Consider the following 14599-nt stretch of genomic DNA (forward strand, 5'->3'; position numbering starts at 1 on the left):
AGAAACCCGTCCTTTGTATTTAATTTGCTGTTAGAGGCTGAGTTAATTAAAGATGGACTATTGCAAATTTTCAATGGAACTTTCAAATATTACATGAGGAGCAGAACAACGATTTGACTTGGGGGGTGGATTTTATTTTGGCCTTTGTCCAAAGGAAGGCCTTGCTTTCAAGATGTGTCAATAGAATAAATGCTTGCGTGTTTTTTGAAACCTCTATCGCTATCTCTGACTCTAACAGTTTAGTTTAAAAGCTCAACATTTTAAACTAATGTCCTTGTTTTCCTCCATCAGCACACATCTCATGTGGATGGCCGCTCAGAAATTTCTTCTCGGCCAACCCGTTCTGGAGGCGCTCGATGCCGGAATTCAATTACGTCTTGTGTTGATGAGCAGCCACACATAGGAAACTATAGACTTCTGAAAACTATTGGCAAAGGGAACTTTGCTAAAGTGAAGCTGGCTAGACATATCCTTACTGGAAGAGAGGTAAGTTGGTCTGTAATTGTCTTGACTTCTTTATTCATTTAGTGGAGATCAGCATACTAAGTTTTCTTTTGTTACAGTTTATAACTTCTCATTTCTAGTGTTGTCATATTTTTGACTCTTGGTAACACTCTTGTGAACCTCTGACCTTAAATCTCTTCAGGAAATCTGAGCGTTCTCTTGTATGCCTCTTTGTATTTCCCCTCTTGAAGAAGAGCTTAACAATTTCACATGGTGAGGTTCCTAAGTGAATCATAATGGGAGATCAAGTGAAAAGTATGTGAACCAGCTGAAGTATTTTTGTGTCTTTAAGTAAACAATCAATTATATTTCTATCTTCATGGGTTTATAGGTAGCATACTCCTAAGTCATGCCATAAAACAGTTTAATGAAAGGATCCATTTTAGATTTCTTTCTGGACCATCAGCTGACCTGTAGCCTGCATATTTTCACAGTGCAAACATTTACCATCCTTTTCCAACTCTCCTCTGACTCTGAAACCCATGTCAAGGTTGTTGTGACCTTCAAGTTTAACTTCTCAAATGTTACTTATTAGCGTCAATGTTGTAAGCTCAAATTTTAATTTAAAAAAATCACTGCCTATATTCTATCCTCCATTAAGCACTTACTGCCCTCATCCGTGTTTTGTCTTTTACCTCCCCACGCATTATCTTAAATTATCAAACCTGTTTAAAGTTCCATGTGCAGTAACAGTGGTTGTGACTGGACTATTGATTTTGATATGAAATTAAATCCTGCAGGTGGGGTATCTAATGCATTTGTATGAAATAACTGAAGTTAAAACTATAATTGTAAAATGAGACTTATGAATTGTTATAAAAATTTCTTATTTAGAAAAATAAATCTGCCAACCTTCTGTAGCTTGGCCAATCTGGCAGCCTTGTATCTAATTTCTCGAAGTACTTTCAATATTGCATCTCACTTTATAAGCTTTACTTTTCTACACTTGCTGTTTCTGCGCACATTGGGTCACCACCACTTGTCGATCCTTCAGTTATTGTGGCCTGCAATCCAGAAATGCTGCCTGGAAACACCTCTAACCTTGCTGTCAGCTTTTGCTAACAGAAGCAACTAGTCCAGTGTCTATACCCCCTCAACCGTATCTGTTGTTTAAGGCTTGCTTGTATTCTTTCTATGCTGTCTGTCATGATCCTCTTACTGTTTAGTGGCACAGTGACAATGTCGCTGAGCTTGTAATCTAAAATTCCAGGCTAATGTTCTGGGAACTCAGGACCATTACAAATAAGAATGCAAGCAGGCCATTTGGCCCCTTGAGCCCACTCTGCCATTCAATAGGCTCATGGCTGATCCAATATTCTGCACATCCACTTTCCTGCTGTTTTTTCCTGTTTAATCAAATCTATATACCGTGATCTTTAAATGTACACCAGGATTCCACCTCCACAGCTGTCTGTGGCAGCGAGTTTCCAAAGGCGCACTGCATGTATGCGTATGCACACATCCTCCTAGAATTGCCCAAGTGGAGGAATAATATAACAGCATTTACCCTTTCAGCTTTTTTCTCGTTTTGTGGAAGCACACTGGATACCTAATGAGATCTGTTACCTCTAAATCCAATGAGCAGAGTTCCAATCTTTCAAACTTCTCATAAGGCAGTCTCTGCATATTTAGGGTCAGCCTTCTCCCAACTGCTTCAGCACCTTGTGCAGTTGCAAGACTCTCCATAACGCACTTGTGAACCTCTGGCCTACTGTCGTAGTACAATACCACCACCACCCGCGCCCCCCCCCCCCCCCCCTGAAATGAGGCCAACATTCCACTAGCTGATTTGATGACTTGCTGCATCTGTACGCTAACTTTTTGTTTAGTGTGTTGCTTTGACACATCACTTCTTTAGTGATGGTATTTAATTCCTCTATATTCTTTAGAATTAATGGGATGTTTGAAGTATCTTTGTAAGGTCTGACATCAAATATCTATCTAACTCCCACACCATTTCCTTATTCCCCATGACTGTCTCCCAGGTTCATTTTCCAACGGGGCTTACCTAATTAGTGTTTGCTCTACTGTAGTAATGAGAAATCAATATCAAATTTGTTCCTTTTAACATTATTTTGAATAGTCATGATGGTTTTTCAAAATTTTTTAAACTTGCTCTATTGCCTGTACTATTTCTTTCTGGCATAACAGTATTCCACAGTACATAAGGAAACCATTGGATGGCCCTGGCTGTCCATAAGCTACATTTAAAAGCCCCAGAGGAGTTCCATTCACTATCACTTTGGCTTTTTTGGGGGTGGAGTGTGCATGGAAATATCTGCTCCCCTGTTAGAAATTACAATACTGTTTTGATCACTGGCAGAAGGTGCTGTTTCTTAAGTGTTTAATGTAATGGAATACCAAAGTGGTTACAGTGTAAAAGTACTTCATTGACTGTAAAGTGCTTTGGGTAACAGATCTTTTCAAAAGTACTGTAACTGCCAGTCTGTTGTGATGGATATTTTAAATTTATTTGCCTGTTACTGTTAAATATTTCTCACTAGAAAGATTTATCACTGATAAACATCTGGAATAAAGCACTCATTCAGCAATAAATCCTACTTTATGAACTTTGAATTGTTTATTTAAAATCAGGGTTTTTTGTTCTTGGCTGGCTTGGAATTAATGTAATGGATAATTGATCTCTACTGATAGAAAAGGTCTCCAGCCCTGGTTCTGCATAGTGTTGGTTAACTTCTTTTTCATTTGGATTGATAGTTGATTATTGGGTTTGAAAAGGTACAATAGGCCAGAGGTTTGGATGTAGAAATTTTGTGGATGTAATGGGGTAGAAACATAATGTATCTTATTCATGTGTTTCAATGCCTTGGATACTGTGATACATAATATGTAAGTGACTATGGAAGAATATACAAGAATTTAAATGATTTAATGGTTATTGTATTTAATTTCCTTCCATAATGAATTGATATATGCTAATATACTAACTGCAGCAGTCTCTTCTGAATGGTCTTCCTAGGATAAGTATTGGACTCCATGATTTATAAAATATTTAATGCTTCTAAGAGCATAGCAGATTCCATCAGAGCTAAAATCCTCCTGTTTCTCTCTCTGTACCAATGCTGCCAGCCCTGTTCTCCAGCATTCTCCTACAAATTCAGTAGGACTCTGTCACCCTCGCCCAAGATTTTAGGATGAAATATTTCTAAACCTAATAGAATTGAAATTGGTAATGTGTAGGAGCAACTCTTTTAGATTTAGCAAAGAGACAAGAGAACACCTCTCAATTGCAAGACTTCATTTTGATTGCTACTTTGTTCTGCAATGTTCTAACCTAAAAACAACCAGTATGTTGCAAAGCTTTGAAATAACTTCAGTAAACGTGTTTCCTCATTTTTTGGCATTTACTTCCCACAACCACTTTTCATATGTCACTTTAATTATTTGATCCAGTTGCAAACCTTAAATGTAACTGCACACCTTATTGGCTATGTTTTTGTCCAAGTGTATAAGTAGTTGCATTTATTTTTCATATCTTTAGCTGGGGTAAACTTTTTCTGACACTCAACACAACTTTGTACTAGTCTCAATATGCTGTTTTAATTGATCACGTCCTCACTGTAGCTATTAAGAAATACCCAAGTGTCACAAAGCTAAGAATTAGTCTAGGAGCTTGTGTTCAATTTTTAATCTATCTTAAATTTTAAGAACTTGACCAGGACTAAAATCTGTCATTTGCAATGTACTTTAAAACAATAATTGAAGTTATTACTGACTTCTGTATTCTTTGGTTCCTAACTCTTTGGTACATGATTCAGATATTGGATTTAAAAATCTAGTTTTAATTCATTACCTCTTATTCTGTAGGTTGCAATAAAAATTATTGACAAAACACAGCTGAATCCCACCAGTCTGCAAAAGGTAAGGACTGTGTATCTTGTTTTGAGTGCATGTTTTCTTTGAATTCCTTTAAGTTTTTAATGCTTCATTAACCTAACATGACTGGAATCTGAATATAGCTGAAGCTACATAAACGAGCCTTCATTAAGTATTAGCAGGCCAGTTTGCATTCTTTTTTTTGAAAGAACCTAATTAGCCTGATGTCCCTGATTTATTAAGTACAAGGTTTAAAAGCAGATGTGCTTTGCAGGAAAAATGATATTTGAAAAGTGTGGTAGTATAAAGTATTTTTGTGTTATTGTCTGTGACGGGTGATATAAGTTTTTGTTCAAATGGCATGTAAGTATTGCCAGCAACACAAGCTATTGTCCACACATAATTGCTCTTTAAGATGGTGACTCCTCACCTTGAATCATTGCAGTTCAATTGACAGATGTATGCTCAGTGCTGTTAGGAAGGTAGTTTGTCTTTTTAATCAGGGTGAAGCAGCAATCTACTTCCGAGTAGGCAGTAGAGTGTGGGAGCCACATGTGGATGGACAGATAGTCAGATCAGTGTGTATTTATATGTGCAAATCACTTGTAGAGTTTGGACTTTTGAAGTACTGGCATGTGCATTTTGCTGAGTGTTTAATGATTGACTAGTCTGTATTTCTGAAGCACTTTTTAAATGCCTGTATTAGAGAATCATCCTGATTGATCATGGAAACCTTTTTGCATTGAGTTTTGATTGGATAGTTAAAACTTTTATTTACTATGAGGTGGGGTATAGCTTGAGTCTCGTTTCAGTTTGCAGAAGTCCCAGTAAGATTTGATGTGAAGACAGTCTCCTCCTGAATGGTTCTAAATTGTCTCCTCCAGTGAGTGTTACCTCAACATAATTTTAGATTTCTAAATTCCAGAATAGAAGTGTTTGGTTAAACTTTGAAGGGGTTATTTAAAGCTGGGAAAGCATAATTTTGGGTGAGTAATCAATGAAAAGTCAATCAAGCTCTCAGCAATTTGAAGTAACTGTTAAGCCATGACTATAGACAAGAGAGAATTTTTCTAGTGTTTGAGGTGACAGGGTTGGGATAGACAGTATTTTACATTGTCTCAGTCTATCAAACTGAACACTGTGTAAATTTGCTCTCTAGTCTACTTGAATTTATTTTATGTAATAAACTTATTTAAAATCAGATCCACAACATTGCATGTTTGTTTCTGTGAAAGGCCACTTCTTTTAAACAATGTATCCAATCGAATTTCAGCTCTAAGTTCTGAATTGTTCAATTTAACATCCAGTAGGGGTCATAAAAGCAAGTTGGATGGATGGGAGCTTGTATGATGAAGTCTGCTTGGATTTTCAACACTTATTTGCTAAGTACCAGGTCAAACATTTCTACCCCAGAAAAGAGCACATGGTGGAAGGGGTAGCATATTAACATGGATTAAAGATTGGTTAATTAACAGTATGTGATAACTTTGCTCTCAAAAGGCCACTTAGTATCTTTTGGAATGCTACAAGAATCTGTTAGATCCTCAACTATTTAGAACTTACATCAATGACTTGGGTGAAGTGACTGAGCATTAAATCTTGCTGATCCCAAGATAAATGGGGAAAGTAAGTTGTCTAGAGCAGGTAAAGGTTCTGAAGTGGTGTACACGTTTGGCTGCATACAAAGACATGGTAAAGTTGCCATAGTCCTACTGGATCATAGGGCTGCTGTCCCATTAGAAAGGACTGGTGGTGGTTTAACCTAAAGTGCAAGAGGTTGAGGAGGAGAGTCCTTTATGGTAACTTTAGCTTGTGCAGGAATTGAACCTACACTGTCAGCATTGCTTTGTCTCAAACTAGACATCCAGCCAAACTGAGTGAAGCATGGCCCATGGACTACAATTTTGGAACTTGTGAACTTTTCAATTTTGATTGAAAAATTGGAGAGATGAGAGCTATGATACAGACTGATCTGGGGAGTCTTACATGCATCACTGTGTACTTACCCCCTTATATGGGGAAAGTTAAATTTTGACACCCATTGCAAAGAAATGGAATCTTAAAGTAGGGATGTTTTGCTGCTGTGCAGAGCCTTGGAGTCCACATCTGTGTAGTTTTGGCCTCTTTGGAAGAAGATATAATTTCACTCAGCAGTAAGGTTTATTTGCTTAATTTCTGTAATGAAAGACTTGGCTTTTGAATGAAGGTGGGGTAATTGGGTCTATACCAATTGCAGTCAAGAAGAATAAAGTGTGACTTCTATTGAAAGATCACCCTAGGTGGATATTAGGAGAATGCTTCCTCTTTGTGGGTGGTGTGGGAACAAGGCAGGGAAAAGTGTGAAAATAAGAGGTGTCCTTTTTAGGAATAACAGTTTCATTTGAGTCATTTTGTTTCTGGAAATTTTTGCCAGAAAGCATTGGATGCTGCGTCAGTGAATTATTTAAAGACTGACTTAGATTATTACATGGGAACTAAGAATTATGGGGCACAATAGGAAACTGAGTTGTCCACAGATCACATCGAGCTTGTGCTGCCATTTTGAGAGCCAGATGACATGTTCCTGCTCCTAACAAAAAAGATGGCTGGAAAAAACTCAACAGGTGTGGCAGTGTACGTGGACAAATCAGTCATTGTTCTGGTTTGAGTGGCCCTTCCTTGGAACAAGTCCTAACACCTATGTTCCCATGACAGGAAGGCTACGTGCAGGTGATTGGTATTCTTGTGTATCTACTGCCCTTGCCTTTTCTGTATAGTAGAGGCATTGGTTTGTAAGGCGCTGTTGGAGGAGAATTAGTTGCTGCAACCACCATGTATTGGCAATGGTGGCAGGGGGGAGCTTGTGGTGGTGCAGTATCCATGAAGTGTGTTGCTCTGTCCTGAGTGGTATCAAGCTTCATATTATTTCAGAGCTGCAGTCTCCTGCTGAAGGGGAGAATATTCAGTCACCCCTTCCTGTCTTGTAGTTTTTGTTTTTTTGCAGTCACTTGCTCTTGTATTTTGTAGTCACTGTATTTGAATAGCAGGTCCAGCCCAGCTAAGTTTGTGGTCCACTAAATAGCCCATGTTTTAGCTGCCACCATTTTTAGTTTTAAAGTTGATTGGAAGTTTAGATTCTGGTGTTTGAAATAAGTGCTGGACAGCAACTGTGGCATTAATGTTTTTCTTCAGCCTAACTGACCAAGCCATGAATGTACCCCAGTTTTGCTGCATACTGTCTCAAATGGCTTCAGTATTTAAGGAGTTGCAATTGGGATTAAACAGTGTAATCATCAGCTATTGTTTCACAAACTTTATGATGGAGGAAGGTCATTGAAGGACCTAAAACTGGGCCTTGGATGTTACTTCTAAGGACCTAGGGAACTTGTGCCAGTGGTATTGCCCCCACCTCTGAAACAGGAGGCCTGATCTCCAGTCTCCCTGTTCCATACCCTGTAATTACCTATTTTGTGTGTTTGATTGGACTGAGTTCTAAGTATAATGGCCTGGATTCATTCCACCTGTTCAGTAGGCATGTAATTACACTTCTGAGCAGATTCTCTTAGAAAAGATCTAGGGTCAATGTGGTATGATGGTAGTTGAGATGATTGGTTGTCAGGCATAAATATTTTCAGTTGTATGTTATAATACTCTGGTCTCTGAAAATCAGGAGGTAGTCACGCTCTCCCCTTGAATTCAGCTGTATAATCCCAAGTTTGGTTGAAGGTTGTAATGAGGCTGGTACAGAATGACCCCCCCGTCCCCTGCCCCTGCCATGGAACTCAAACTGAACACTTGAGTACTGTCATTGTCTTTCACGAATTTCCTGATGAGTAGACTCCATGATATTGGTGGATTGTCCTGCCTGAAAAGCTGATGACTTCATATCTGGGAACTTTTCTGCATGGCATTTGCCAGTGGTATAGCTACAGAAGAACAATCTGGGTAGATTTCAGTACAGCAACTGAGACATTGGATACAGCATAGATTATGGACCATGCCATTGTGCAACTGTTCCTTGATGTCCCAGAGAAAATTGAATTTGCATAAGTAGCAGCTGTGATGCCTGGGTTCTAAAGAGGAGGCCAAAATGCATCATCCACTCAGCAGCCCTGGCTGAAGATGGATATGGATGCATTAGCCTTGACTTTTTTAAACATTTGACTTTAATGTTCCAGGGTATAGATCCACTAGGAAGGATCAAGAGGAGGGAGAGTAGCATTTTTGATTAGGATAACATTAGAGCTCCCTTTTTAGGGAAGATATTTCTGGGGATATTTTGAAGTTATCTGGAACTGACTGTACTAGAGGCCCCACCTCCTAATAGTCAGTGGGAAATTGAGAATCAAATTTGTAAGGAGATCTTCTATCTTTAAGAATAATAGGGGGATTTTGGCATTCCCAGTGTGTTTGGAAAGTTAGTGTTAAGGGTTTAGATGAGAGGAATTTGTGTATACAAAAAAATTGATTCACTGTGGATGTCCCTATTAGGTGCAAAACTTTCCCTACCCTTGAAGTAAGGCAGGGCAGGTAACTCGTGTCAGTGGAGGAGCAGTCTGGGGGCTAGTGACCATAATTCAATTAGTTTTAAAGTGCCTAGTGTTAAAGCTCTAAATTGAGGAAGGTCATTTTTAAACAGTATTTAACAAAACTTGCTAAAGTTGGGGACTGGATGTTTGCAGGCCAGGGGATGGCTAGAAAATGGGAAGCCTTCAAAAATGAAGAGTTAAGAGACAGTATGGTCCTATTTAGTGAAGGGTAAGGCTGATAGGTGTAGAGAATGTTGGGTGATTTGAAGTTTGTCAACAATAAGAAAGCAATATTAAGTATAGATGACAGATCGAATGATTCTTAGAGTATAAAAGCAGTAGGTGGAAACTTGAAGGAAATTGGGAACACAAAGGACAATAGCTTTGGCAAATAGGGTTAAGAAGAATCCAAAGGGATTCTGCAATATATTTAAGGACAAAAGGATAATTGGGGAGAATAGGGTCCCTTAAAGATCAGCAAGGCTACTTACCTGTGGAACCACAGAAGGTGGGGGAGATGGTAAATTAATAATTTGCATCTGTTTACTGTGATAAAGGATATGAAAGATGGAAAATGAAATAGCATCCTCCTTGAAGTCTCCATATTACAAAGGTGGTGATGCTGGATGTCTTAATGCATAAAGGTGGATAGATGCCCAGGACTTGGTCAGGTGTACCCTAGAACTTGAGAAAGTACAAGTGATTGGGCCCTTAGACATTTGTATCATCAGTAGCCACCAGCAAGGTACTGGAAGACTAGAAGCTGGCTAACATTATGCCATTACTTAAGGAAGGTTGTAAGGGAAAGCCAGGGAACTATAAAGCAGTGAGACTGACAAGTGGTGGGCACGTTGTCACAGGGAATCATGAAGGAAAGATTTTCATGTACTTGGACCAGCAAGGACTGAGATAATCAACTCTAAGTGGGAAATTCTTGGTTTTTTGAGGTAGCAGAGGATTGAAGGCAGAGCAGCAAATCACCTTTATGTCCTTCAGTAAGGTGTTCAACAAAGTTCCTCCATGGTAGACTGTTTAGCAAGGATAGCTCACATGAAATAGAGGGAGAACTAGCATTTGGATACAGACCTGGCTCAAAAGTAGAAGGCAGGGGTAGTGGTGGTGGGTTGCTTTCAGACTGGTGGCCTATGACCAGTAGTGTGCCACAAGGATTGATGCTGGGTCTGCTGCTTTTTGTAATTTGTATAAAATTTTTTGATATTATCATAGGTATGTTTAAGTTTGCAGATGACACCAACATTGAAGGTGTAGTAGACAATGAAAGTTACCTTGATACAACAGGATCTCAATTGGGTGAGTCAGTAGATCAGAGTGGCAGATGGGAGTTTAATTTGGATAATTGAGGTGCTGCATTTTGGAAAGGCACATTGGGCAGTGCTTGTAAGCAGTATGATCCTGGGGAACATTGCTGAGCAGATTCATAGTTTCTTGAAAGTGGATTTGCAGGTGGATAGGATAATGAAGGCATCTGGTACACCTGCCTTTATTGGTCAGTGCATTGGGCATAGGAGTTGGGAGGTCATGTGGCTGTATGGGGCATTGGTTAGGCCACTATTGGAATAGCACATGTAATTTTGGTCTCCCTGCCATAGGAAGGATGTTAAGATTTACAAGGATGTTGCCAGGGTTTGAGCTGTAGGAAGAGACTGAGTAGATCAGGGCTATTTTCCTTGGGGCATCAGAGGCTAAGGTGACCTTTCATAGAGGTTTAGGGGCATGGATAGGGTAAACAGACAAGGACTTTCCCTGGGTGGGGAGTGCAAACCTAGAGGGCATGGGTCTAAGGTGAGGGCAAGATTTAAAAGGGATCAAAGTGGCAACACTTTCCATGCAAAAGGTGGTGCCTGTATGAAATGAGCTGCCAGAAGAAATGGAGGCTGGTACGATAACAAAATCTAAAAGGCATCTGGATGGGTATATGAATAGGAAGGGTTGAGAGATATGGGCCAAATGCTGGCAAATGGACTAGATTTATTAGGGATATCTCCTTGATAGGGATGAGTTGGACTGAAGGGCCTGTTTCCATGCTGTGTATCTGACATGCTGGTCTTAACAGTGTACAGCTTTCTACAGTTTTAGTTGTTCACTGGCATTTGTGACAAGATATGACAGCTATGCTGAGCTTTGATCTGGTCTGTTGTCTGCAGGATTGCTTGACTTCGTCGCGTACTGCTGTCCATATCTGGCATGTGTAGTTGTCTTATTGGGGTACCAAATTCAGGCACACCGTTTGCAACTCTGGACCAAGATTACTGTGCAGTATAGGTCATCTTTTAAGGTAGGATGTAAATTCTGTAATAGCAGCTCAAGATTTCACACACTAATACCTCAAATGTGTGGGTTGCCATCAGGAAAAGTTGGATGAACTAGGTTTATATCTAGTGGGTTAGAGTAAGAGATGACTTGTTTTGAAACACAATCCTGAGGAAGCTGCTTAAATATGGTGAGGATGCTTGCTGTTCTGGGATTTGCTGTTAAGAATAGGTGCTCTGCTCTTAACATAGAGATGAGGCAGATTTTTTTGAGTCTGTGGAGCAGTCTGTCTGAAAAGTTGGCAGCATAGCCTTGATCATTCAAGTCAGAAGTAGGTGAGGAATTAAGTTACTGGTCTAGGTGGAAATGTGATTTGACACGATGGTCAGGTCAAAAGAATTTGTGAACTCAAGCGTGTGTGATTTAAGCATGTAAGTTAGAACTTGTGTACTCTTAAGCTGGCACAAAGAAATGCAAGGACTTCCTAGCCAAGCTAGGACTAGTTTAGCTAATTGTATTTTGATCTAGTACAGAAGGAGACCATTCTTTTGGAGAACTGTCTAATTCCACTCTTGTTTTGTTCTTTCGCCCTAAACTGTTTATCCTTTTTTCACTTTTCAAAGTTGGTAGTGAATCTTAAGTTAGCAGGTCTTGGTCACTTCTCGGCCATTTTTGAGCAAAAAAGTTCAATTTGCTCTGATTCCTTTGCAAGTTATCTAAAATCATTGTAACCTGATTACTGACATGAGACAGATGAGATGATGCTTCTAATCAAAACACTTCATGAATTTGAATTTATTAATCTCTTGTCTGAATTCCTTCATGTATGATATCATTATGGTCACTTTTGTCAATGCTTTTTAACACCTGAAATGTTATTTGAAGTGTGGTGTCCAAAATTGAACATTACCTCACTTGTGGTCTAACCTGTGTTTGTTCCTTTCAGCAAAACCACTGCCTTAGCGTTCTCTTATTTCTCTCAATTAAAGTCATGTATACATTTTTCAACGACTGACATAATTGTCCTGTCAGGTCTGTGTCCTGCATATCTTAAAATTGTAACTGTTTATTTAGATTTAAATGGGTTATTCTTTATGACCAAAATGTATCCTGTCACACTTGTGACAGATGAAATATAACACTTTATCTGAGGTCTTAAGTCTCCTGCTACTCCATTGTTTAATATTTTGCCTAATGTCATCTCCCCACTTTGCAGATAGGATATAATTTCACATCCATCTGAAGAGATTTGAAAAGAAAAGCAAAACACTTGCATGCTGTGTTTCTGACAGGAAGACTTGAAGCTTTCCACTTTTTCAAGTTTTAAATAGCTCTGCTGTTTTAAAAAGTTGTGTGCACACATGTAGTGTTTGGCTTTTACTGAACTAACAGACCCAATGAGGCCATAATTGGGAAGATTACAAGTCTGTAAATTGCTGTTTTGGTTTCTAACTTCTTTGGTTAAACATAATTTTCATTGGAAATCTTCTAATGGGTAGATGAAATGGCACAATGAGCTGATGGAATTGGTTAAGTGTGGTGAAGTTTTGGGGGCAAAAATTTTATAATTCAAAAGCTATGCTTTGTGCTAAAAATGAATTGTCAATAGATTTGAGTGGAAACCTCTCAAACTGAAGTGAATGAATAATTTTAGCATTGATTTTGGGACATTAGATTCCCTACAGTGTGGAAACAGGCCCTTTGGCCTAACAAGTCCACAGCACCCCTTGAAGCATCCCCCTATAACCCACAGACCCCTGAATACTACGGGTAATTTGGCACGACCAATCCACCTAGCCTGCACATCTTTGGACTGTGGGAGGAAACCCATGCAGACACAGGGAGAAGGTGCAAACTCGACACAGTCGCCTGAGGCTGGATTCTAACCTGGGTCCCTGGTGCAGTGAAGCTGCAGTGCTAACCACTGAGCCACTGCTGCCCCTGATGAAGTTAATGACTATACACTTTCAGAATTTTTTCCTTTAATGCAATGGAAATGCTACTACACAGACCTAGAAGAAAGGTCAATTATGTTGCTATGAAACTTTAATCTGAAGCAATGATTTTTTTTTAACGGAACAAGTTTGTTAGGAAGCTAGTTTCTTCACACCAACTGTAGCTGGTAGATTGAGGAACCAATTCTCAACATTGACATAATTGAGCACAAACCTACTTTTTTTAACTTTGAAGTTCAAAATTCATTCACTATGAAGAAGTGGAAAGGCATCTCCACAGATTGCCATCTATATTCCTAGACCTGCTTATGAAAGGCCAGCATTCTGTATTTGTCTCAAATTTGAGACTAAAAGATTTAAATCTAGTATAACATAGTACTGTTTGACTGCAGTTATCTTTGCAGAAATACCAAGATGATCAATAGAATGTGACTAGGGAGGCAACATGTTCCTGGAACTTTGGAGCCAGTTGTAGTGTGCTACGAACTTGTATGTGTCTTAGTTGCATCTAAATGAGGCTGGGACCAATAATATCAGTCTGACCAATGTTTTGAACACTAGTATAAACCATGTGCTGCCCTTTCTATTGCAGAGTAGGTGAGAATACCAGAAAAGAATGTGAACTGGGTGAATGGCAAAAAAAATCAAAGCCAACTGATTTGTCAAAATGTATTTTAAATAAAGCCTTGCATTTTTATTTATAGCACCTTTTTCAACTAGTGTTTAAATGCTTTACAGCCACCTAAAGTTTTTAAAGTTCTTTTCATAACATAGAAAATGCAGCAGTTATTTTGTGCATTATTGCATTGCTTTTGTGGCAGCTTGCAAATGACCAGCTATTCAATATTGGTGAGAACATTGGGAAAACATTTCTCAAAATAGTACATAAGGGAGATGGGCTTTAAGAAACAGTCTGAAATATGCCACCTCTGACAGTATAGCAGTCTTAAACTGCAGGAGTATCACCCTAAATTTACAACGAATAAAATTGACTTAGTGTAGCAACTTGTATTTGCAAGGGAATGGGACGAAGGATTCTGGCTGTGATGTACTTGGGATGGATAGACAAAGAAATAACAGGCATATTACGTGTAAATGTAGGCATTGAGCTTTCTGTAGGGTCCTAAAGCCTTAGAAATGGTATGGCAGATGTTCATAACTTAATCAGCAGTATAATTCCTATGTAGAGATTGGAGAAGTGAATATGAAGGGGAGACATAATTGAAGTTTTCAAAATCCCTCAAATATTAAATTGTGAATGCATAATTGTGTACCTCTAGAAAGAATTTGGCTGAATTGCTTAAGTAACATTAGAATTAAAGATCCATTGCCCTTGAGCATGGTCATGGGAGCGCTGCCTTTGTCAACCAGGGTGCATAGACTTGGAATTTCCAGTATTTCCTGTCATTGGTGTGTTTAGGTAGCCTACAAATCACCCTCATTATAATTTTTCACACTTGAAGTAGATTGCATTGCATTTAAATTTGTCCACTACTTTTTCATTCTGACACAATCGATTGTCTG

General features: G+C 38.9%; 1 protein-coding gene across 19 annotated transcripts in view; it reads left to right on the forward strand.

Annotated features, from left to right (window-relative positions):
• Positions 1-14599, forward strand: part of mark3a (MAP/microtubule affinity-regulating kinase 3a) — a 189710-nt gene that overhangs the window by 5493 nt on the left and 169618 nt on the right. For 18 of the 19 annotated variants that reach the window (XM_048537578.2, XM_059649116.1, XM_048537573.2 and 15 more), the window contains exons 2-3: positions 292-486; positions 4333-4386. In XM_048537578.2, the coding sequence (XP_048393535.1) occupies positions 292-486; positions 4333-4386 (249 nt within the window). Of the gene's footprint in view, positions 1-291; positions 487-4332; positions 4387-11014; positions 11146-14599 lie in introns of all 19 variants that reach the window. The other variant, XR_009446233.1, reaches the window with a different exon arrangement.

The sequence above is a fragment of the Stegostoma tigrinum genome, chromosome 10 (assembly GCF_030684315.1).
Source record: "Stegostoma tigrinum isolate sSteTig4 chromosome 10, sSteTig4.hap1, whole genome shotgun sequence".
NCBI lineage: Eukaryota > Metazoa > Chordata > Chondrichthyes > Orectolobiformes > Stegostomatidae > Stegostoma > Stegostoma tigrinum.